The sequence below is a fragment of the Geotrypetes seraphini genome, chromosome 2 (genome assembly GCF_902459505.1).
Source record: "Geotrypetes seraphini chromosome 2, aGeoSer1.1, whole genome shotgun sequence".
Lineage (NCBI taxonomy): Eukaryota > Metazoa > Chordata > Amphibia > Gymnophiona > Dermophiidae > Geotrypetes > Geotrypetes seraphini.
Genome location: NC_047085.1, coordinates 352839977 through 352866501, shown reverse-complemented (window position 1 = coordinate 352866501; position 26525 = coordinate 352839977). Strand labels below are relative to the sequence as shown.

The window sequence follows — 26525 nt, the reverse complement described above, 5'->3', positions numbered from 1 at the left end:
CTAATTCTTGTCTCAGACTGAGACAATAATACACGTACATACCAGTGTTGATTTAGAAACGGTATGGTGCAGGTAAAATTTAGTGCAGTAAGCAGCAGTTTTCAAGCCTGTCCATTTGTGGAAATTTTCACAAGTTGAATGTTATACAGCTGAGGCTGTAAGTTTACAGATATCTATAAAGTGCTGTCTGCTCTAAAGAATCCAAACTCTGGTGAAAACAACTAAGGGTTCTGTTTGGCAATCTAACAGTAGTCAATACATTTCCTGTGAATGCACTGGCCCAATGACTCAGTGGCACTGCCGTGAATTGTTATGTATGATCTGGTACGATTCCTCAGTCCTGTAAGTTACATCAGAACCCCTTGGGATGAGATTTCCAGCCATCAGATTATGATACACATGCACTGGGTTCAAAGAGTGCCTGGATCTGTCCCCCCCCCTCCCCCCCAGGACAGTCACAGCAAAGGCTTAGCTAAACAGTAGTAGGAGGAGGAGGGTGCCCTTTCCTCAGTAGTCAAAAACAAAGGCTCGCTGTGCTGTCTTTCTTGTGCAGGCTGGTTCCAAATGAACTGGAAGCTCAAAGGAGGTACCAGTTCAAAAATTATTTTTGCCTGGATTAAGGATTATGTGATAGGTGGTAAGTGAATGAGGGTCAGTGTTGGGACAAGGGCAGAAAACCATAAGCTTATTAAGAGATCAAATATGCCTTGAGACACTGGCATATTTCTCTGGAAATCTCTGGCAGATCTCTCTGGAAAGTTAAAATAAAGATGCATCATAAGAGTACCTCCTTACTCTACAGCATGAGCAATTATTCTTTATCCCACCTTAAAGTCATGCTATAATCCCCATGAATAATCTCGTAGCAGTAAAACTAAATTGAACATTAAATTAATGCTACAAGAGTGAAGTAATGGTTCTTAACCTGCTGTTCAAAACTCAAAGGGTTGTGAGCTTACCACATATCTCAGTAAGAAGGAAGACTGGCAGACCATCATTCACAGAATGACAGGCTTTGCTACATTTCTACTGTGAATATTTGCTGTGCGTTTGTGATAGGATGGCCTGTTAAAAATGAAGGTATGACATGAATGTGATTTGGTGCTGGGTTCTGGCACTATCCATGCCTTTAAAGTAGATTCCGCAGAGTAAAGAGTATCTCAAGTTGTTTAGAAAGAAAGATGTGGGGTTTTTTTTCAGAATCACAATGGCCATCTCTACACATAAACCAATAATTCTGCTCTATTGAAGTTTTCATTATAAAACAGCAAAAATAAGACAAAGAGCAATGAAAGACTTATGACCGACATTCCATCTGTACCATTCCGTCACTCAATTTGATTGTGGTTCATCCCCCTTCAAGCACACGCCTCTCATTAACACTGCATATAATCTTCTCCTTGTTAAAGCACTTTCATTTTCACCCCTTCTAGAGAACTCAATTCCCTTTAAAAAGGAGGCTGCCACGACCCCTTCTTACACGTGAAAACCACCCGAATGCTTCTTGAAAATAACAGTCACGAGCAGCGTTTTCACTGTAAGTTGATAAACTCTGTGGTAAAGCTTTTCCTCCACAGTCCAGTGTAGAGTCTAAATACAATATGCAACATGACTGGGGCAAGTGGCTTGCCCTGCAGTGGAAAGCAGGCCATTTTCTATCTTGGCAGCAAAGGGCACTAACTTTCTCACTGCAAAGCACAAAGATTTTCCCTTGTAACAGCACTTTTCATTTGATGTCATGATTCCATCTGTTTATATTCAACACTAAAAGAGTATGTACTGTATTGTATATATGCATATGGTTACACTACAGTGATATCTAGACATGGTTTAACGTACAGCATGGATACATGTAAGACCTAGCACTAATTTCCTGCTTTCTGATTTGTATGGAACATCATCCAAGTTATTTGAAATGCTTTAAGAAAACAATTCAGTTTGCAAACATACATTATACAAATTTAGTCTTGACTGTACAAAGGTGATCCCCTGCCTATGACAAGGGCTACAATACGAGTCTGAGCCTCCAGCAGCTACAAGTCCATCTTGCTGGGCTACTGATGGCAACCCACTCTATAAACAATATTGTTACATCCTGTCTACCAAATCATAATTTATTCAGTGCATCTTAAAAAAATATGCTACCCTTCAAAAGTTTAGCATTTAGTACGGCAAGTGCTTCTTACTCCCATTTTAGGCAGTAAAATAATCAAGTTTAGTTACATTATATCTGAAACTTATTTACATAATTATACAAAGTGTACACTATTTCCATTAGGCACAAAGTTGATTTGTCGAACACAGAGGAATGGGGAAGAAAGAGAAGGGGAGTTATTGGTTTCTTAAAATAGCACATATAAAACTAAGCCTCTCATCGTAAGCTAGTTTGTTTGGGCAACTTGGTTCCTATTAGTATGTCTGAAGTTAGGACTGCAGCACCTTTCATCTGCATGCTGGAACCCACCATGGTCGGAAAGCTGCGGTTCCGGCGAATACCAGTGTTTAATTGAAGGCCTCCAATAGCATTAGTTACAACAGGGCAGCCCAAAGGAAGGCCTTCTTGTATATGCACACCAGGAGCAAAGCCCATAACAGGTCCCTGCCCCGCACAGAGAACAGGCCCCTGGTCGCCATGGATGGTGGGAGCTTGGGCTAGCCCAGATGCTTTGTCGATTCCAAATTTCTTCACTTTGTCCACTAGGTTAAGGTTGTTGACGGACACATCCGTCTGACTCTCACTGCTCCTTTTGCTCTTCTTTTCTCTGACCTCTTTTAAAATGGAACTGGCAGGCTTTGAGGCCAAAAAGTTGTCATAAAGTGGACTGGTGCACTTAAATTCATATGAAGGAGGGGAAGAGCTTGGAGTCTGCATAGGCGAGTTTGGAGGAGTGGATGGGATTATGGCCATTTTAGGGAGATACGGATTCAAAATGTCACCTTTGTTGGCCCTGTTCCAGGTTTGTGGGTTATAGACTGCTGCTGAAATTCCCCGTTCCTTGAGAAGTCGCACTAATCCCAAAGATGTGCTCATAGTGGTTGTAGAGTCTCTGAGATTAGTAAAGGATTCAGCCAAGCTTAAACGTCGAGGGGTGCACGGTGTAGCTACTGGAGTGGATTTCAAATTGTTAAAGTTGCCACAAGCTGCTGTAGGAGCTGAGTTAAGGCTATAGAAAAAATAAGATGCATTACTATTTGCATTCACATTTGAAAAATTAAAACTATATTGACAAATAGAAGGCATGAACTTATATAAATGACTAAATTCATTTTAGTAAGGTATGCACTTAGTAAACATCTCAATAGTACAAGACAACATGCAACTGTATTAAACATCTAATGCATGTGTTATACCTATTAAATAATGTCATTTAATAACAATGATATAGTAAATTATATATTAGAAATATGTATTTAATGACTGGGGTAAAAACTAAGGGGGTATTTAATGATTGGGGTAAAAAATAACAGAACCGGTAGGTTTATGCCAGTTCAAATCAATTAATTGATTATCTTGTGCTGAAAATTTTAACTCTCTCCACAACGCAAAAACATTCAAAGAAAGCATACTTTGCAGTTAAATGGGTCTAATCCAATAGCAGTTGGTGGCTCTAGTTCCTTAGGGCAGTGCTATGGAGGCAAAGCACTAGTGAGTATCACCTGTTAATCAAGCAGTTGAGTAGCTTAAGTAAAACCCACAGAGAACTGTGGATCACCTGGGACATTCCCATTCCAACCAATAAAACGAATGCAAGAAAACTGGCCATAGCAGTAAAAGAGAAAAACACGAGCATGACATTGATATAATAAAAGTGTCAGGAAATGCAATCAAATACCACTTGGAAATACCAATGTTTCTGCTATAATGCTATTGCAATTTATGTTTTTATGTGGATTTACATTATTTTATGTGTACATTAAAATTAAGGTTCCTTTTACAAAGGCCTCCTTTTAAGCAGGTGGTAATTTTTCAGCTAGCGCGCGCTATAGCACGCGCTTATCCTGTGCATGCGCTAAAAACGCTAGTGCACCTTTGTAAAAGGAGCCCTAAATCTTTTATTTTAAGTATAATTTTATTCTGTTTTTTAAGGCCATTATTCTGTGCTGTGGCTGCTATTTAACTTTAAAATACATAACTTATGTTTTTACATTTATGTGTGTCTTTCCAACCAATGCCTTTTTGTTTGACTGTATAAATTCCAAGGTGAGGTGCTCTTCTGTTTGCCTGTCTGTTTAAATGTATATGTAACAATGGTTAAGGGGCTGGAGGAGCTGTCGTATAGGAGAGATTAGAGAAACTGGGCCTCTTCTCCCTTGAAAAGAGGAGACTGAAAGGGGATACGATTGAAACCTTCAAGATAATGAAGGGAATAGACTTGGTAGATAAAGACAGGTTGTTCGCCGTCTCCAAGGAAGGGAGAACGAGAGGGCACTCTCTAAAGTTAAAAGGAGATAGGTTCCGTACAAACATAAGGAAGTTCTTTTTCACCCAGAGAGTGGTAGAAAACTGGAACGCTCTTCTGGAGGCTGTTGTAGGGGGAAAACACCCTCCAGGGATTCAAGACAAAGTTAGAAGAGTTCCTGTGGAACTGGAACATACGCAGGTAGGGCTGGTCTTGGTTAGGGCGCTGGTCTTTGACCTAGGGGCCACCGCGGGAGCGGACTGCTGGGCACGATGGACCGCTAGTCTGACCCAGCAGTGGCAATTCCTATGTTAACATCATAGCAGTTTGCACAGAGACCGTCGTTTTGCGATCATCTCCGATTCACACAGGCTCATGTTTTTTTTGGTTGCGGTTTTATTTGATACCTTGTCAACCTGGGACCCCTGATGAAGGCATATTAACAAACACAGACCGTGTCGGGTCCCTTGGTTTGTTTAAAGGTGGTGATATTAACCGCACTCAATTACCTGGTATAATAAATATAGCCTGCATCCTTGTACGCTTGTCTGCAGTTTCCCTTTGTTTTCCTACATCATCAGTATTATTCACATTAGGGCTGGTGGAAAATCCACTTATAAATTTAAATCGGTGTTATACCCAGCCAATCATATCCATAATGAACAAACATGAGATAGATTTGGATATAAAGGGAGCAGTACATGTACATTTTCTCATTCAAATTCATCCTGGACACCCTGAAATCCTGACTGAATGCGTGTGCCACAAGAACCTTTGATTTAAGTTGAAAGTTATTTGTTTAAACATAGTCAATAATGGTCAATTGGTTTTAAATAATATAAATCTTGACCACAATAAAATATTATTTTTAAGCACTGAAAAATTATTTCTATATATTCTTTAGTTGTTCCCCCTACTGAACTACCAGAAAGGTGGTTTAGAACAAGCTAAGCAAATGGCATCATTAACTTACATAGCTTGCTTGTAGTCAAAGGATGGTGTGGCAATAAAAGTGTATCCTTGCACATGAAAGGATCAATGGAGACGTTAGCAACTGGAAGTATGCTGTGCCCAGTTGCATTCTGAAGATCCAAACAAAAATTGGAAAAAATTAGCCGTTTGCTTTTATCAGCTTTATACACTTTATATTTAAGTGTGAGTGGCTCCAGTATTGTAACAAGTTGCACTGGTACTATCAGTCTTGGACTTGCAAATTCAGTACTAGGTTCAGTGGCTATATTATTTGAGCATTTGCAATAGGTTTGGGTCTAGCCATACTCCTAGGTTTCTCACTCCCCCCATGGATGATTTTATGGTGCTGCCGTTCAGAGTTAGTTGGTAACTCGGGCTGTTTCCCTCACCATTTGTTAATTAGAAGTAGTTCATTTCCCTGTTGGCTATTAGTCTGTTTATTTGGAACCAACCAAAGATTTTCTCTAGGCCTGCCTTAATCTTCTGCTTGTTCTTCATGTCCTGTTTCTTCACTGGGATGACCAGTAGGACGTCATCTACAGATGTAGCATTCCCATCCTTGTTCTCTTCAACGTCAGTGACGTCGGGGGGGGGAAGGGGGAGGCTTGTGAGCCGGACACGTGCAGTGACTCGCAAGTGGCCGGCTCACAAGTCTTCCCCCCCTCCCCCGACATCAATTCTGACACTGAAGAGAAAGTTCCAGGCCAGCCAGGCAGCGATTGGCTGGCCCAGAACCTTCTCTCCAACGTCGGAATTGACGTTGGGGGGAAGGCTTGTGGGCCGGCTGTATGTAGTGTGTGAGTCGCTGCATGGCCATGGCCCATTCCTGCGCAGAGTTGCTGCTGGGGGGGGGGGAGCGTGTCAGCTCCGGGTTGGCTTCGGGGGTGGTTCAGCGTGTAGGCAGATGGAGGCAGGGAGGGAACTGCGGCGGCTTCATTAGGGGGCAGGCAGAGATCCATGGCGGTGCCTGTGAACAGGTCGCCTTCGGAGGCACAAACTCAACACGGAAGGAAGGAAAGGGGCATAAAATGGGGGCACTAACTTGGGATATAGGAGGGAGGGAATAGAAAGGGAGAATTGATGGGCATGAGTGTGTAAGTGAGAGATGATGCACATGGGGAAAAGAAAATTGGGTATAGAGAGAGGACTGAGGTAGAGATCCATGGGGAATAGAAGGATGAGAGGGAGAGATGTGGCATGGTGTTGGAGAGGGGTGATAGATGGAGAAATGGGCATGGAGCTGGTGGTAGGTAGTGGTGAAAAATGCTGCACATGATCTGGGGGATGAGAGAGGGTGAAATGTTGAATGTGGCAGTAGAGGGGGTGGGAGAGATGCCTGGATCTCTCAAGACAGATGGATAGTGAGAGAGAGGGAGACTTGTTGCCAATGGGGCAGAGGAGAGAGGAAGAAAAGTTGGACTCTTGGAGGGACAGAGAGAGATGTTGGTTGGGGAATGGAATGAGGTCTGGAGGAGAGGCACATCCTGTAGGCAGTCAGCCAGTGGTAATGACTCTCCTCCTCGCTGGCATCTCTCCTCCTCTCCCCGCACTTCCCCTCCTCCAGGATACCCCACTGGTGAAGTGACAGGTTCAGGATCGTGGCAGGAGGGCCTCCTCATATGCGCAGATGTCAACGTGATGATGTCACGCATTTCACATGACATCATCATGTTGATGTCCGCGCACTTCCGGATGCCTTTTGGCAGGTTTAGTGTGCTGCGGTGCTGAAAAGTTTAGGGGACACTGTCCTAAAGCATGGTTATTTGTAAATGAACTGCTTTCGGCAGAATTCCCTTATTTCATGGGACCTGGCAGGGATGTCCCGTTTCACCTCTTCTATTTGTGTTGTTTCGCCACCATCTAAAATTAAACATGGCCTTATCTTAGTTCCTTATCTTTCCACCTAAACCTGTTTCTCCTCTTCCCCATTCTCTATTTCCATGAACAACACCCTTATCATCCCTGTCTCATCAGCGTGTAACCTTGGGGTAATCTTTGACTCATAAGAATAGTCTTACAGTGTCAGACCAATGGTCCATCAAGCCCAGTAGTCTGTTCTCGCGTTGGCCAATCCAGGTACCTGGTACCTAGCCAGAACCCAAGGAATAGCAACATTCCATGCTACCAATCCAGGGTAAGCAGGGGCTTCCCCCATGTCTTTCTCAATAACGGACTATGGACTTTTCCTCCAAGAAATTGTCCAAACCTTTCTTAAAACCAGCTACTCTATCCGCTCTTGCCACAACCTCTGGCAATGCGTTCCACAGCTTAACTATTCTCTGAGTGAAAAAATATTTCCTCCTATTGGTTTTAAAAGTATTTCCCTATAACTTCATCGAGTGTCCCCTAGTCTTTGTAATTTTGATTGAGTGAAAAATCGATGCACTTGTACTCCACTAAGAATTTTATAGACTTCAATCATATCTCCCCTCATCTCTCTCCTTCTCTTCCCATATCAGACTGCCAAAACTTGTCATTTCTTTCTCTATATCATTAAAATAAGATCCTTCCTTTCAGAGCACATTGCCAAGACCCTCATCCATACCCTCATCACCTAGACTATTGCAACCTGCTTCTCACTGGCCTTCCACTAAACCATCTCTCTCCCCTTCAATCTGTTCAAAACTCTGCTGCACGCCTCATATTCCGCCAATGTTGCTATACCCACATTACCCCTCTTGAGTCACTTTATTGGCTCCCTATCCGTTTCCGCAACAGTTCAAACTCCTCTTACTGACCTACAAGTGAATTTGCTCTACAGCTTCTCAGTATCTTTCCTCTCTCATCTCCATACACTCTCCCCCCTCCCCCGGCACTCCATTCACCTGTACCTTTCTCCTCTATGGCCAGCTCCAGACTCCATCCCTTCTACTTTGCTGCACTGTATGCCTGAAATAAACTGCCTGACTCGGTACGTCAAGCTCTGTCGCTTGAAGTATTCAAATCCAGACTCAAGGCCCACCTCTTTGAAGATACCGTATTTTCACATAGATAATGCGCACCCGTGTAAAACGCGCACACAGGTATAGCGCGCGGGAAACCGACATATATGTAAAAAAAATTTTATATACCGCGCACACCCGTATACCGCGCATGCTGCCCCGACTCTCCCGTCGCCGCCCGACTCTCCTTTCGCCCGCCCCGACTCTACTCTGGCCACCCCGACTCTCCTTTCCCCCGCCCCGACTCTCCTCTCCCCCTTGAAGTCCTGTCCCCACCCTGAAAGCCTGATGCCCCCCGATGTCCGATTCACCCCCCCGCAGGACCGCTCGCACCCCCACCCCGAAGGACCGCTCGCACGCACCCATACCCCGAAGGACCGCTCGCACGCACTCCCACCCGCACCCGCACCCCCACCCTGAAGGACAGCTCGCACCCCCACAGCCTCCCGACCCCCCCCCTTCATCATGTAGAAGCTCCTACCGCTGTCCTGCTGCTTCCTCTTGGCGGTCCCGGCCCTTCTGCGAGCCCTGCATCTGCGCTTATTCGTCTTCCGGCGGTCCCGCCCTTTCTCTGATGTCAGAGAAAGGGCGGGACCGCTGGTAGACGAAGCAGCGCAGACGCGGGGCTCACAGAAGGGCCGGGACCGCCAAGAGGAAGCATCAGGACACCGGTAGGAGCTTCTACATGATGAGGGGGGGGGGGGTTGGGAGGCTGTGGGGGTGTGAGCGGTCCTTCAGGGTGGAGGTGAGGGTGCGGGTGGGAGTGCGTGCGAGCGGTCCTTCGGGGTGGGGGTGCGAGCGGTCCTGCGGGGGGGGGGGTGAATCGGACGTCGGGGGGGGAACAATGTAAAAAAAAATTTGTAAAATGCGCTCACGCGTATAACGCGCACGGTTTGTAAAAACCGTGTATAACGCGCGCGTTATATGCGTGAAAATACGGTACTTTCAATTCTGAACTCCAACCTACCTTCTAAGCACTAATAGTGTCTTATCATTCCCCCACCTGAACACTGTTTACTGATGCACTTTCTTGTCCAGTTTATCTGGCATGACTAGATTGTAAGCTTTTCTGAGAAAGGACTCTCTCTTCTATATTTTGATGTACAGTACTGCATATGTCTAGTAGCGCTATAGAAATGATTAGTAGCAGTAATAGTGATATGGGAAATATATGCGAATCCTGAGATGGAGTGAAACTGGGAGACTATGCATTTAAGTTAGCGGCCTTTGCCGATAACCTCCTGGAACACATTACTAACCCAGTGTATTCCTTACGGACGCTAATGGACAGTTTTGTGGCATATGGAGAATTCTCTGGATATAAATTGAACTGGTTTAAACCTGAAACTTTGGCTTTAGATGATGTAATTAAGTCTTAGTAAGGGGACACGTTCCCACTGCATTGGGCAGAGGATTCTTTTCAATACTTGGGAATACTTTTCTCTACCTCTATATCTTCTATTTACTCTCTTAATATCTCTAGGTTGTTGCATCTTACCAAGCAATGGCTAACTAGTTGGTCTTCGCTTCCGCTCTCATTACTGGGTAGAATTTAATTAAATTCAAGCCATCCAAGATGGCTTTATGTTATGTAAGTCCTCACATTCTATTTGTTACGGAAAGATTTTTTTACATAGGTTACGTTCTAATTTTTGTTGGAGAGGAAAGAAGTCAAAAATGCATTTATTTTGGCTTTTTGGAAATCAATATGAGGCCAAATAAATTGCTTGTTAGAAAATCCAGTGGCATTATCCTATGATACTGTGCTTTTTTGCATGTCAATGAGAGCTAAAAGTCAAATATCATCTAAGAACAATAGGCTTTTATTAATAACTAGTGTTTAAGCCTGTTACATTAACGGGTGCTAGAATATATGCCTGTCTGTCTTTCTTTATTTATGTCTCTCTCCCTGCTCCTGTCTCTTTCTTCCTTTCTTTCTGTCTCTCTCCCTCCTGCTATTTTTTTCTCTCTCTCCCTGGCACCCTTTGTCTGTCTGTCTTTCTTTCTGTCTGTCTCTCTGGTCCCCTGTCTGTCTTTATTTCTGTCTGTCTCTCTCCCTGGCCTCCTTTGTCTGTCTGTATTTCTTTCTGTCTCTCTCTCCCCCCCCCCCCCACTTTCCTTTGCAGAAGCAGAAGTGATATTTCCCTTCCCCTCAAGATCCCTGTGAAGTAGTAGCAGCATTTTCCCCCACCCCCATTCCCTTCTCCCCCCCCCCTTTCCTTTGCAGAAGAAGCAGCGGTATTTCACTTCCCCTCCAGGTCCCTGCTGAAGCAGTAGCAGCATTTTCCCCCACCTCCCATTACCTTCTCTTACCGTGAGCTGTCCTGCTCCGTTCGGCCCCTCCCTTCTCTTAACGCAATCTGGCCTGCTCCGTTCGGCCCCTCCCCTTCCTGCGGGCTGGCCTGCTGTGGCTGAAGGTTTTTTTTTTCAAGTTTCAAAGTACCGGCGGCTCCTCTCACGATCCCTGTGGTGGCTGATCCTCCTGTAAAGAGCAGCCTGCGATGGTGGCCGGCTTTAGCGAACCTCGCAGGCCGCTCTCCAACTCGGTAGCACGTTCCCTCTGACGCGATCCCATGCGTCAGAGGGAACGTGCTGCCGAGGGTGGAGAGCGGCCTGCGAGGTTTGCTAAAGCCGGCCACCATCGCAGGCTGCTCTTTACAGGATGATCAGCAGCAGCGGCGGCGGCAGCAGTGAGTTAGGGCGGGAAGTGTGTTCCCTGCTGAGAACATGGGTAGGGAGAGAGCTTGCCTGGCTTCCATGGTGAGTGAGGACGGGAGGAGGGGAGTGGCCAGAATGCTCCCTGCCACCGGATTGGCGGCCACGGATCACAGACCACAACGGCAGGGAACAGGAAATCCTAAGTGCGCATGTGCGCTTAGTCTTTTATTATATAGGATGACAGGAGTTGCCATACAACAAATTACGAGCAATTGGAAGAATTGGACGAGGCTTAATTATAGTTTTTGGTGGAATTCATTGTGTCATATGTACAAAATGGAAAGAATATTAGCCATTCAGAAAGGGAATTTTAAGAAATTTCAGGAGATTTGGGAGCCATTAACAAAATATTGTAATACTTAATTGTTTTTCCGTATAACATGCACATCCAGGAGGGGGGAGGTTGGGGGTCTGATAGATTAATTAATTTAGATATATTGGGGTTCATGATAGAAGTTTTATGTGATGGGCATTATGAATGTGTAGGGGAGGGACTAATTCTAAAATGGATATTAAAGGTATATTAAGTGTGTCATTGATGTATAAATGTGGTATTTAATGTTACACTTATTGTAAGTTTTGAAAATAATAAAGAATTGAAAAAAAAAAATGCATTCCCAATTTCTTTATGGTGGTTGGAAATATGGATTGGGACGTGATTTTAGACTTTATAGCCAAGGCTGCTTACTGAGACATCTACATGACTGGTTCATGGGATGTTCCATTTATACTTGGATTGAATATGAGCGTGCTTTAATGACACCCTGTGAGGTAAGATACCTTTTACATGCCACTCACAGGGCCGTTCCCCTGCCTTTGCATCATAGTTTTCTTCTTGGCCCGATGCAAAAAATTTGGAGGGTGTTATTGTACTTTTCTCCAATCACTGTACATGGGCTTGTCGTGCCACTGGGGTTTGTGTGCATCTGTGACGCTTAAAGGTATGCCATCAGTAGTTTCACTACCAGTAGGACCTCCCAAGGTGGACAGGTTTCAGCAGAGATGTCAGACTAACGATGCACCACCTATCTGGGCAGCAGCAGATGGGCACTGTTGGAGGTGGAAGATCGCGTTGGATGTGACAATGGCGACAACAATGAATTTATACCGCGCAGAAGGCTTGGCAATCTACTTATGTATTCTGCCACAAAATCTTGATATCATTATCAAGTTGCTAGGACTCAAACACGAGTCGATGGCACCTAACAACTGCACTTTTGAAGCCAGGACCCCATAATTTCAGATGGAGCAAAGAATCAATTCACTTGTACCCATTCTACATCACCCAGGATTTTGTAGACTTCAATCACATCTCCCCTCAGCCATCTTGTGTCCAAGCTGTTTAATGGAGGATTTCCCTTTCTCCATCCCCCAGTCCCTACTGCCATGGGTGAGATGGCATTATAGGGGTCCCATATTAATTTTTTTTTTTTTTTTTGCCCAGAGTCCAATCATTTCTAGCTATGCCACTGCATTTCACTGCATGTTTCTTCTTTACTGTCCATCTGTGCTCAGAGTCTGTTCACTGACTAGAATGTAACTCCAATGAGCATGGACTGTCTCGTCTCTGTGACTGTCAAGTTCTGTAAACATCTTATAACACTATATAAATTACATTCCATTAGTTTCTTTTATTCCGCCAATACCATGCGGTTCTAGGCAGATTACAAATAGATGAGATTCTAGTCATATCCAGAAGATTACAGGGAAGATATTGGTTGGAACATTTAGAGTCTGGTGATGGAGTGAGGTTATATATACAATACCTCACAGCAAGAGGCCTAAAAGTGATTTTGAAAAGACTAAAAATGAGGCTGCTCCATTGCTTGAATGACATGGTGAGGACAGGGAGGATTCTGGGTCCAGTTCCTGAACCCAGCTTCTTTTTAAGCTGGTCAGAGAGCAGAATATTGCATTTAAAAAATCATATCCAGGTATAAAACACGCTCATGTTTTCTTCTTCCTCTTTGTATTCTGGTATTTTTTTCTTGTTAAATGTTATGGCCCAACGTTAGGCTTATATTATTCCTGTGTATGCTGTTTGAACATTTTCTATGGCACAGGTCATTGTGATGACTGCTTTGACAATATTCATATCTGTTTCATTACATAGTCAAATAGAGTGACACCAACAGAAAGAACTGCAACAACTCCATGCACAAGCAATAACCCATGAGGAAAAGGAGGCATACGAAGTAAAGGTGCAGGCAACAGAGAGATTTAAAAAAATCAAACAAGAAAGACATACATGAAATTAGGATGCTAGCTAATGGAAAGGAACAGAGGATATTTAACTAAAGCAGCTTTCCTGCATTCCATTCCTAATGTAGAGTGAAACTGGTTTAGGGGTGGGGGAAAAAAAAGACAGTGAAATAAAATTTTTAAAAATAAAAATCTAAATGACAGTACTCTGTTTTAAATAGATCTGGACATATATTTATTTTTAAAAAAACAACAATAGTGGGAATTAGATCATGCACAACACAAGTGAAAAGGAGATAATTTATGTGCCCTTATGACATCACTAATCAGGTTCACTAAGGGCTTCTTTTACAAAGACGCGCTAGCGGTTTTAACGCGTGCTAGCCACTGCCGCCTCCTTTTAAGCAGGCGGTAATTTTTCAGCTAGTGCACGCTAATCTTGTGCGTGTGCTAAAAACGCTAGCGCACCTTAGTAAAAGGAACCCTAAGTGCAACATCATTTAAAATGTAGCGTTCTAAGAGTGGCATCAATCCTGAAGGAAACTGGAGGACTGGATATGTTCTAAAGATGACGCTTTCCCCCTGGTTCTCAGGTACTTATGCAGGCAATCAGGATCTCGCGATACCCACTACATATGCATGTGATAGATTTCCATGCATGGCCTCCTGAAAATCAGTCTGCCTAGAAGACTACTCAAAAAAAAAAAAAAAAAAAATCAGGCTTGAAAGCCCCTGCTCAAAAGACCCATTAAAAAATGATGTATTGTATAAGTTTGAGACTACTGTACCATCCTTAAATGATGCACTTTCAAACTGATTGCATTTGTGGACTTTTAAGTAAAGAGCAACCTAGTAGCAAAACCTGTTCTGATCAGTGCCAGAATTACTACTCTCTATCTACTTTTTATAAACTATTTTCTTTTACGCTTTAAGGCACAACTGGTAGGACAACTGAATTACATCCATGGAGTACTGATTTGCCACGTTTATGTATTTCTGTCATAGATATGGAATAGAAGAAAAGCCTTAGTAAAACAGGCCTTAGGTCTATATTGTGTCAGCTAAGTTGAATATCTTTTCATTTTCTTTTAAAAATAGCAAGCACACTTTTTGGCTTCAGTCTAAGACATTTTGCTTTGCTATTTTAAATTACAAGAAGGAGGCAGTGGGAGTCAGGTCCCTCTAAGACCCCATTTGTCACTTTCCCTTTGAGCAGTCTTTGGGAGACAACGAGCCATACTAAGGAAGGATTAATACTGCTCAAAGCAGCATTTTGCTGTTTTTCTTTAGTTCCCATTGGATTTTCAGCCTTAAATTCATGCCACTTTTTAATTTTAATCTTAACCCCTTTCATATTTTTATACACCTTTTTCTGTCTCTCTTTCTAATCTAATCCTTAGGTTTGTATACCGCATCATCTCTCTCGCCCTCTCTCTCAGTTTATGAGATGAAAAGTGATTATGGCCATGCTGCTTATTTTTATTTTCAAAACTGACACCTTTCATCCTGTTGCATTTAGGCCTCACACACGTCGGCATGATGCCTTTGTAAGGATCTGATGAAGGCAGATGGCGCGATGGCACCCTGATTTAACACGATGCGAAAAGTTAATGCGTAGGCAAATAAAATTTTTCAGAAACTTTCAAAACATTTAGCTTTTCACAGGAAGTTAAATAAAACCAGAACTATCCTAACAATCTCCTTTGTCATAACTGACCACCAAATCTCAAAACCTTTAAACCGTAGGGTACAGAAGCAGCAGTACCGGGATGATATAGAAGCTATGAGCAGCTGCTGCACCATGAGAAGAAAGAACGAACTTAGAATCTTATTTATTTTTAGCATTTATATACCACTTATAACCTAAGTGGTGTACGTTCAGGTACTCGGGCATTTTCCCCTATCTGTCCTGGCAGGCTCACTCTATCTAATGTAACTGGGGCAATGGGGGGATTAAGTGACTTGCCCCGGATCACAAAGAGAAGTGCGAGTTTGAACCCATAACCTCAGGGTGCTGAAGCTGTTGCTTTAACCACTGTGTCACACTCTCCCCTGCAACAGCAATAATTTTTCACCACAGAGACCACAATAGAGTAGGTGCTTCCCAACTCAGCCCTAAAACACATCCAACCAAACTAGTTTCTAGGCAGCCTTAATGAGCATATGGATATTCACAGGGACATCCTGAAAACCAGACCAGTTAGGGGTGCTTCCAGAAGAGGTTTAGGAATCACCATAGTAGATAACTTTATTGGTCTAAATGAGGCTAACAAAACCCACCTAGCAGAATTACTGTTGCGCCCACTCGCAACCTCAAGGTTAGCCGTCTCGATATTGACACCTTGCTGCTACATGAAATTTAGTCAGGTTAGAGTGATGACCTCGAGTAAATGGCTAGTCTGTTGGGGTTAGCTGGTTTCACACACACTAAGCATTCCTTCTACGTGACCCTGCCAGCACAGAGGCACCACTGGCAGGCATTGCTCACCCCCTGCCACGTTGAATCATAGTGTCTGCCCTACATCGCCTGGCGTCAAAGTGTGATACAATTCAGTTTCATCCTCCTGCTCACATGACCTGCGAAGAATCATTCATCGTTAAGAAGCTCCTGTTTATCAGATAAGATGTTATAATGCGCATTTTCTGAAACAGACCCTTGAAGATCAGGGTGCAGAGTCATACTGGAATCAGTAAAACACTGCATTGCATCTATCTGAACTTAAAAGGAAAAGCTCATATGTGACTTTAAGAAGAAGAAGAAAAAATGATACCCCAACATTGGACTTATATAAATCTGTATACTGTTCCAGTAAAATTTATAACAATAAGGGGGGGGGGGGAGAAGAATTACAAAGATACAGCAAAATGCGAGCTTTTACCATATCTTGATTTATCAGGGGAATCACCAACCTGTGGTATCACAGTACCTTAGGTTCCTGACTCCAATGATAAAAGAATATTGCTGTTTGCGAACCACCTCTCAAATAGCGTTAAGGTATCAGCCAGGAGCAATGAGCGGCCAAGTCGCAGCTTGATGCTTTCAGGTCACATGTTAAAGAGGCCAGAGCCCTTCATCAACAGTGGTGCCTTAATACAGAAACCTGACCCCTAGCAGTAGTGCCATATGACTACTGCCAAGGGTCACCAACACTATTTTCAAAGAAGGAGCTGGCAAGGGCAGGAACAACTGGGGAAGGTGTTACTGCCTAATAGGGAGGGGAGGTCAGTGGTATGAGGAGACACTTGCAGATAGAAACTGCCCAGTAGGGTTGTTGGATTGGGGTAGCACAAGGAAGGGGCCTTGATTTCATTGGCGGGGGAGCCTAAGGAACTTTCAGCCTAGGTGGAAGGGAGCACTCTTACCACATCTATAGATGAAGGGTGACCCACCCCCCATTAACATGTGGCCTGAAAGCACTGGGCTGTGGCATGATGTCAACGCTTTAGGATGCTAAAATAACCCTTGATTTTAGTTACATTAATTTTATTGGCTTTGACGCAGCTTGCAGTGTGCAAACCAATATTTACACAAAATAAGATGCTTTATTTGCATGTGTTTGTTTTGCATCTCATTAATATGTAATGCAGGGTGCCCCAACTCGCCGCCCTGCTCTCTGTCCTGAATCCAAACTCCCCCTTCTCTCTGCCACCCAGACTGATCTCTGCTGTCCTGACTCTCCTGCTCTCTGCCTCCTTCCCTGCAGTGCGAGCCCCGATTTAAACCTGTGGGCTCGCACTGCAGGGAAGGAAGCAGAGAGCAGGAGAGTCGGGGCCAGTGAAGAAATAGCAAGAGAGTTGCACCCTTCCCCCCCAAACGAAGCAAAAACAAACACGAACACATGTGCAGACCATCTACAAGGAAAGCAGATGGTCTGCGCATGCGTCAGGATTGTTCCTCCGATCGCTCCCATTAGAATATTGTTGGTTTCTGTGTTTAATTCTTTATTGAGTTTATAAGCATTCAAAAAGTGCAACAATTATACATTCAAAGATACTGAAGAACAGCACTTACATACTTGCAAATAACTGAAACAAATTACCCATCCCTTCCCCCCCCCTACACCTCTCCCTCCCTCCCTACCTGGATGTGGGTGGAAAACAAATTAATTCTGGTAACGGAGTTATTAATCATTCCGTTGTTTAACAAATGACTCCAAAGGACTCCAAATAACTTTAAAAATCTTACTATTCCCAGATTGTTCTAACATCCTTTCATATCGATAGTATAAACAAAGTGTTTCCCACCAAAAAGAAAAATCCAATCTAACCCGATTTTTCCAATTTCTAGTAATTAATTGTATGGCCACCCCAGTCATTATAAGAAGTCTTTTTTTATATTTGTCAATTGGACTATTAAGATTTAACAATGTCCCAAATAAAATATTATTGGATTCTGAACCCATTGGACCTGCCCGGATCGGACATGGATTGGTCACGATCGAGCAGGTTAGTGATTCTAGTCCTTAGTCAAACTTCAGCCTTTCTCCTATTTAAGATTTTGTTATAAATAAGTCATATACCCCACTTTTGGTACCATTTAGACAAAACTGGGCTCCTGGGATAGCAATGATAAATGTTTAGAAGTCAATGCAGAGTGGGTATACAATATTACATCATGGACAGAACATCCCTAATGAATATTGTAAAATATGATTTTTTAAAGTGATAAATGAAGTGTACTGCATTTAAAGACTCTGAACAGACATATACAAGATCAAGATGATTACAAACTAAAATGCAGCGGTTCTCATGTGATATGGAAAAATATACTTGAAAGCTCATTCATTTGGAGACAATGAGGTTGTTCGCTCTAAGAAATTATTTTGCAGTTGTGTGCTACCCCCCCTATCTAGAAAGCAAAGAGATTTACCATTAGAAATGCTCTTTCTGCAGGACCAAAGCCCCTTACCTTGGAGTGACTCGAGTCAGTTCATCAGAAGGGTGCAGGATGCGGCAGGTGGTGAAGGTGAAAGTGGAACTGGTTTGTGACATGCACTTCCCAGGATGAGGAACTAAAATGCAAAAATGAAAAAAAAAATAAAATAAAAATTCTTGGTGAAGGCACAAGAGGCTCTGTTTTGCAAAAGCAGATGTAGCAAATGATGGAATACCCTTTTTTTGTGATGTGTGTAAAACACATGAAATACACTAGTAGTTCTGGGCTGCCACAATGATTTCCTTCCTCCAGCTCTAAGCCTCGTGTATCTTAGAGCCATTTTTGGAGGTCCCAGAAACACTTGCATTTCAGTGTTCACGTAGATCTGAGTCATTGAACTAAACATCTCATTATCTCACATAAACTTGGAGGGCCCAGTGGTAGGCCAGAACTCCATGAATCTGTTGTAACCAGCAGGATAGAATTGTTTTGCAACCTTCATAGATTACAAGTGCATCAGACTAGTGAGCTTTGGTTGTTTTTTTTTTGTTACTGTTGTGTTTTTAACATAAGACATTCTCATGTCCAGAAAGGTTACCTTTTATAAAATTCTGGATTCCACCACTTGACCCACCATAACAAACCCTCCTTTCTCAGCTGCAGTTTATAACAAGTTTTCATGCAATCATATTCACAAGTATGAGTGGGCTTAACGGCAAGGGGAAACACTCTCAGGGTTTCAACAGTGATTTTGTTAAAGTGCCGGCAAAGACTGACCGTCTTCTGTCGTTTCAAGCTGCAATATGGGATAAAGATCTGAATTCTCTAACAGCGACCTCTTGCTCATGTCAGCATTTTAGGAGACAATTGAAAATGCATTTGTTTACAAGATTCTTAGGAAATTAATGTATTAACATTCAACTGTATGTGTGCAGTTTTTTTAATTCTATTTTGCAAACTGCATAGAACTTAATGGTATTGCGGTATAGAAATAAATTTTTATGTTATGTTATGAACATTGGTGGCATTACCACTGAAGAATCAGTCCATTTTACAGAGAATAAAATGTTTATTTCAAATTATATGAGCCCTCATCAAAATTAAAGTTGTACACTAGCTGATTATCTGGCAATAATCCTTGCCTTGACATAATCCTTGCCTTGACATAATCCTTGCCTTACCAACTGGAAAAAAAAAAGGTCTGATTTTGTTTGCAGAAATTTACAAATTAAATTGTTATAAAATGCAGCTCCCTAGCACAGGGCATTCCAAAGTAATTTTAAATATGTGAAGCCATGCATAATTAAAGCTTACTGAGAGAAACAAAGGCAGAAAAGAATTACACAGTGCTATGATTGCATAGGTTTTCTGGTTTGAGAGTTGACCTTCCTCATACTAGACCGTATGGTCCACACAAACACCTGTCACCCAATCCTTCTCTCTCAGGATGATTTAAAAGTTATTACGTGATTACTACTGGCAAACAGCAAATTATTTTTGGCAGGCGGAGAGTCAAATAGTCACGATAAATGCCAAATGCTTATAATGTGGCATGTCCTAATTTACGTTTCAAATTGTATTTAATTAATCAGAATCAAGATGGAATCAGATCCATGAAGGCGATTTTTAGTAAATTTGCGACAATTTAACAATCAGCTAGTTTCTTGTGTTAATTACAGCATATACTTACCATTACTGAATCATGACTACTTTTCTAGTGATAAAATGTTAAAAATCACATAACTAATGATTTGAACGTTGTTTGTGTGGCCCTCTCAGGAACTCACTGGACCCCTGAGGAAGATGTGCTAGTTGAAACACGGACTGTGCCGGGTCCCTGTTCCTTCATCACATAGGTGTACCACATTTTTACAACGGCTATTGATTGAAATAAAGACTTGTCATCAAGTACATTGTTTCTGCAGTATTTCTCTTTGGTTTTCTGTTACTCGATGCCCACTGCAGTTTTGCCGAATTCCTTTTTTTCTTATTTGGGTTCCTCGGGCCTTGTCACCATCAGAAGGCTTGCATGCCCTACACCAGGGATCTCAAAGTCCCTCCTTGAGGGCCGCAATCCAGTCGGGTTTTCAGGATTTCCACAATGAATATGCATTGAAAGCAATGCAGATCTCATACATATTCATTGGGGAAATCCTGAAAACCCGACTGGATTGCGGCCCTCAAGGAGGGACTTTGAGACCCCTGCCCTACACTTAGGGCTCCTTTTACAAAGGTGCGCTACAGGTTTTGCCGCACGCACCGGATTAGCGCGCGCTAGCCAAAATTCTACTGCCTGCTCAAAAGGAGGCAGTAGCGGCTAGCGCATGTGGCATTTTAGCGCACGCTATTCCGAGCGTTAAGGCCCGTGTGTTAAGCCCTTAATTTCCATTTAGGAATTGTTTCTATGAGTGTGCAGAGTAAAGAGGACTTAAAGTTGAAGGGAGGTGTCATGACAGGGAAAGATCTTAACAGAAGTGATTGGGGGAAGGACAGTTGCCCCCTCTCCAATTGCCTTATGTAAAATGTCCTGCTCCAGAGCTCTATGTGCTCCTTTTCTGGTATGCAGAAGTCAATAGGAGTGAAGGCATGTTTTTAACGGGGGAGTCACTTGCATCAGAGAACTAGCAAATTTATGCAAGGAAAGCTTGGATTTCCAATGGATGTTTACTGGTATTCTTGAAAAATGAACACATGACGACAAAAAAAGCTTGCTAAATCGTTATCTTGCCCAGTGATTCCCAACCCTGTCCTGGAGGAACACCAGGCCAATTGGGTTTTCAGGCTAGCCCTAATGAATATGCATGAGAGAGATTTGCATATGATGGAAGTGATAGGCATGCAAATTTGCTTCATGCATATTCATTAGGGCTAGCCTGAAAACCCAATTGGCCTGGTGTTCCTCCAGGACAGGGTTGGGAACCACTGATCTTGCCAACACATTACATCAGCTTTGTGCATTTGCTGATTAAAGATAAGGTGATCTATGTTTGCAGCGATAATGTCCTGTTTGTGTTGACTTGGAAAAATTACAGCCAAATCAAGAAAAAATATTTTGTAAAAAAAAAAAAAAAATTAATTAAGGTAGTGGTGATAGTTGGGAGGGGGAAGGGGAGAGGGGGAGGAGAACAACAATTTCCTACTGAGCCGCATTAAAGTGAAATCTTTGTGATAAGATATAGCATAGAATTTCACAACTCTAATTCTTCCTATTTTGTTCTTTAGGTTATTTTTAAAGTATGATAATTAGCTTCTAAATTCAGGGCAGTCCTTAAATGTGAACACTTTTAATATTTTTTTTTACAATATTAAAAACCATAACTTGTTTATAAATCTCTCTCTTCACTGAAACGTGATCATGCACAATTCAGATGTTATAATTTGGAGAAAACACTAAGAGCATCCCATGATCTGCCACCTAGCAATCATAGTTCACTGTTTCATGTTAAAACAGCTTAAGAAAGCTAAAGAAATGCAGGACAAATCAGTTCTGGTTAGAAGATGAATACACAGAGAAGAGGACAGTGCTGCTTTTGAGATGCCTCCATTCCCCTATTTTGTAGAAACCTGGTTTTCCTTCAGGTTCTAACATAGGAATTATAAAGATATTGCATGCGTTAGCAAAATCCAGTTTTTTATGAGCAAGTCTTTGGGACATGTAAAGGCTGCTAAAAATTACAGAAGACACTTTCCCCAGCAAAAGCAAATAACATTAGAAGACCCGAAGGACCATGAACTCCCCAAGCAACAGACTGAACAAACTGTGCAGCTTGAACCTACTTCACCGTATCTTCCATCGAGTCAATAAGGTAGTCTCTGGAATATTGCTGTAGCATTTAACACCACCACCATTCAAAGAGAAGAGCCTGTCTAAAATAATTGAGCATGTTTCATAATTTGGAAAATGGCCACAGGTTGGTTTTGGAGTGTATCGGATTGTATATGCATGTTCGAGGCCTGTGTTCTATCAGGGTCTTCAATTAAAATAAGAAGTCGAAATAAGATGCTTTTCAGCTGCAGGGAGTAAGTATCCACACCCAAGTATGAATGAATGCTGGGGAGGGACGTGCATGTTTCTGTGCTCTTTGTTTTAAAGGTTAGTTTTATGATCATGTGCTGAAGTTCTACGATTTTGAATTGCTTTTGGTGAGCTCCTGACTCTAGTTATGCATGAGTATACTCCTCATCTCTACCAATACTGTCTGTCTGCTTACTAAATTATGCAGTGGCAGAATTTAAATTAAGGACCTATAAGGAGAGATCTGCATCAGAAGTTATAGAAACAGTTATTACCGTATTTGCCGGCATATAGGACTTTTTCCCTCTCAAAATACGCTTAAAATATGGGGTGTGTCTTATGCGCCGGTAATCAAAATTATGAGTTGAAATTTCAGCCAGTCTAAAACTTCTGGTTTATATTAATATACCCTCACATTATTTCTGCTATCTTTCGGACGCCTTGAGGTCTCACAAGTACGCACTGTTCGTGCACGTCATGTTATTTCTGCTCTCTCTGCGACGCTATGAGGTCTGCATCATGTTATTTCTGGGTTTTGAGGATGAAGATTAAAAGGTACCTAACTACAGTGTTCCCTAGTTACATTTTTGGTAGACATAAATAACTCTAAAATTAGGACAGTAAATCATTATTGAAATTCCTGAAAAAATGTAGAAAATTATTTTTTTTCTTAAAAATGTGTATTAAAAAGGGGGGGGGGGGGGGTTTGTGTGTCTTATATGCCGCTGTGTCCTATACACTGGCAAATGAGGAAATGGATTCCTTCCTTCCCAAGGTCTCCCTGCATTGTAGTAGGCTGCTTGGCTGGAATTTGACCACTGAAGGTAAAGTATTATTTTCTTTCATTGATTTAATAATCTTGGATTGCCAAAGAATATAAAATCTTGATATACAGTATATACATAGAAACAGAATATGAAAGGTAGGAGAACCCCTCCCCACGATCATCTCCTCTTCACTTGAGGTGACAGGGATCATAAATTCATGGGATTAAGAGTTGTTATCTGCAGCAACAAAAACTTGAAAAAAGCCAGCATGGGGCCCATAAACCACCATGGGAACCGGTTCAAGGGGCAGAGCTGCCACTGTGAGCTCATTTTGGCTTGCAGGTCCCATGCTGAGTCTTCAAGTTGATGCTACTGATGCTAACATGGTGGCATCAAGAGGAGGAATGCAAACAAACCCAAATTGTGGCATGACAATAGCACTTTGGTGCCTAACAAAATTTGGTGCTAGAAGGTGCTTACCTATATTGCCGATGTCACACCAAAAACCAAGCCTGGGGCTTACATCCTTCTTTTCATTCTGATACCAATTCTAACTGCATATCCTAAACTATCCTCCTCTCCCCCTTTTACTAAGCCGTGGTAGAGGTTTCTACCACAGCCCGGAGCACTAAATGCTCCGTCGGCGTGTTGGAGCATTTAGCACTCCAGGCCATGGTAGAAACCTCCACTGCGTTTTAGTAAAAGAGGGCCTTTATTTGTGGATGATGTTGGCAGAATTGAATGGTTACAAAAGCGAGAGTCAGACAGTAAAGAGAGAAGGAAAACACACCCATGCGAGCGCTGGACTGTGCTAACTTCAGATTTTCAACTCTGACCTCCTAAATCTTACCTCCAAAAAGAGGCAGCCAACTGTGGCAGCCAGAAAGAGTTTTCACGCAGTACATAAAGGGCTCCTTTTACAAAGGTGCGTTAGGGCCTTAATGCGTGGAATAGCGCGCACTATAATGCCGCATGCTAGCCGCTATCAACTTCTCTTGAGCAGGCAGTAGTTTTTCGGGTAGCGCACGCTAATCCGGTACTTGCGCTAAAAATGCTAGCGCACCTTTGTAAAAGGAGCCCAAAGTCTACTGGGGGGAAAAAGAAAAAGCCATTCAATTCAAATTGTTCTTTTGAGCCAGATTTAAATGCAGATTTCTAAACAATGATCACTAAGTGTCAGCTAACCTAACCTAAGATTTATTTTGGAATATTCTCTATTAGTACAAAATAAATCAAATCAGAAATAATATTTTGGCAACTTATTTTATTTTACAAAAGTGCTTTTATGATAAACAAAAATAAAAGCTAATGTGTTAATATACATATATTACTCCACCTTGGTTTTTCAGTGCAAGTGTATTTTATAATTAGTGCTTTTGGATGCATGAAACTAAGCCCTCCCCCCACTCAGAAATAAAGCTTACATAAAACATTAAGGCTAATTTGGTAAATAATTATGAAATTAGAATGTGAACCTCGCTTACCTATGCTGGAAAAATTATATACCCGCTGGCAAATTCTACATAGTCCGCCTAAAGTTAGGTGCCTACGTTGGTGCGCCTAGCTAATGTAGGTTGCCTAATAAACAATTAATAGGCTTAATCGATGCTGATAATTGGCACTTGACACCTTACAATTGGCTTTAATTGGACAAAATTGAAAATTAGGTGCCTAACTCATAAACACAATTCAATAAAATGTAGGTGCTTTGGGACAGATTCTGTAATTGGGCACCTAAAAAGATAGGCGCCTATTTCATGTCAATCACACTTGGGCACCCATTACAGAATCGTGCCTAACTAAATTTAGGCCAGGGTTTAAAAAGACTACATTATAGCTGCCTAAATACTTTAGAGAATCACATCTAATGGCGCTGAGTCCTTCTTCGCCCCTAAACATGCCTATTTTGGTATTAGGTGCCTACCTTATGCCTAAGAAAACGGTGTCTATCACCCATTTAATTTTTATATTTTTTCAATTATGAGCTTATTAAAGCTCAGAATTAAAGCCAATATACTACTTAAGTTATGTGCCTAACTTAGGCGTCTTTTATAGAATTTCCCCTCTTAGTCCAAAGTGCCTACCTAAAAGTGGGTTTAGTTAGGGGAGGGTGTTTTCAAGCTTTGTGAATTAGGCGAAGAAAACCCTGGCATAAATTGGGTGCGCCTAAAGTTATGACGCCTTGCGATGCCTAAACCCACTCAGTGTGATTTTATGCCCTGTGCCTAACTTTTATAGAATTGCGCTTCGCACCTTACTCGTTGGCACCAATTTTTTTTTAGGCGGACCATATAAAATCAGGCCCATGGTTGCAAGATTCCAGTGTTTCTAAGGTCTTCATTTACTGTTTCACATTTCTTTTCTTCACATCCCCGCACATGCAAACATGCGTGTTGCCTGACCACTTTATTCTGTTAGTCATCGTAAGGAACTTGCAAATGTCTGAGCAGAATACTCAAAGCCCTCAATATTAACCCCCCCCCAAAAAAAACCATTATCTTATTGAATACATTCTACAGTGAGAATCTTACAATGATTTAATGGGGGAAATATATATATATATATACACAAAATATATATATATATATATATATACACACACAAACATTTTATCAGATCAGTGTTTAAAAGTGTTTTTTTGCTAAACAGTAGCCGCCAAGATGGTAATTTCATAAAAGGACACCGTATTAGGTGCTTATTTTTATTATAAAACATTAGCATACGCAGCAGAGAATGTGCTCAGAACACAGACCTGATCATCCATTGCTGTTCAAAAACTGGTGTGCATTACCCATCTATTTATACACAGATTAAGGTGCACGTGTGCTATATATACAGATAATCTATGTGCATATGTGCTAAACTCCTCCTGTGCACACCCCCTTTCAAACCGCACACAATCACATCACGGTGTGAACTTTTACTCCAGCAGGAATTTTTATAAGAGGCCACTTGCAAGTTTATGTGGCCACATACCCAAAGGGCTTGACACTCAGCCAGGGGTATTTGGCGTCTTGCTGACTGCTACCAGTTTTATTCCCTGATGTTAATGCTGCGCCTTGTTCAGGCACAGGTAATGAATATCCAGGTATATGCAGCCAGATAAAACCTTGCTGGCTAAGTGCAATGCTCAGCACTTAAAAGGTTGAAGAGGAACGACAAAGAAAGGACTGTGTTTTATGTGGTCCTATTCATGCTGTTACCTTAGCCCAGACCTCTCGACTCAGTCCTCAGGGCACACCAAATGCCACTGGGTTTTCTATCCACAATGTAAATGCATCAGATAGCTTTGCATATCAAGAAGTGCATATATAGTAATATGTAATATAGAAGAGAGATGTCTAGGTATGTATATGTTTGGATAGATTATTTTGTGGATATGGGGAGGGATGGGAGGTGGGTGGGGGGGAATTAAAATATGTATAATAACATTGTTTAAGAATGTCAAGTGAGTTATGTGAATCATTTGTAATAGTATTGTACACTTGTTGAAAGAAATAAAATGAATAAAGATTTAAAAAAAAAAAAAAAAAAGAAGTGCATGCTAATCTATCTCATGTAATACTCATTGTGGATATATTGCAAACCTATTGCGACTTGGTGTGCCCCATGGACTGCGTTGAGAAGCCCTGC

General features: G+C 42.0%; 1 protein-coding gene across 13 annotated transcripts in view; it reads right to left on the bottom strand.

Annotated features, from left to right (window-relative positions):
- Positions 1-237: 237 nt before the first annotated feature.
- Positions 238-26525, bottom strand: part of TRAK1 (trafficking kinesin protein 1) — a 203285-nt gene continuing 176997 nt past the window's right edge. For 8 of the 13 annotated variants that reach the window (XM_033930397.1, XM_033930396.1, XM_033930393.1 and 5 more), the window contains 2 exons: positions 18144-18246; positions 238-3164 (listed from right to left, as the gene is read on the bottom strand). In XM_033930397.1, coding sequence (XP_033786288.1) covers positions 2372-3164; positions 18144-18246 — 896 coding nt within the window. In that variant the 3' untranslated portion in view covers positions 238-2371. Of the gene's footprint in view, positions 3165-5373; positions 5483-15722; positions 15812-18143; positions 18247-26525 lie in introns of those variants that run through there. The other 5 variants (XM_033930399.1, XM_033930402.1, XM_033930400.1 and 2 more) reach the window with 3 other exon arrangements.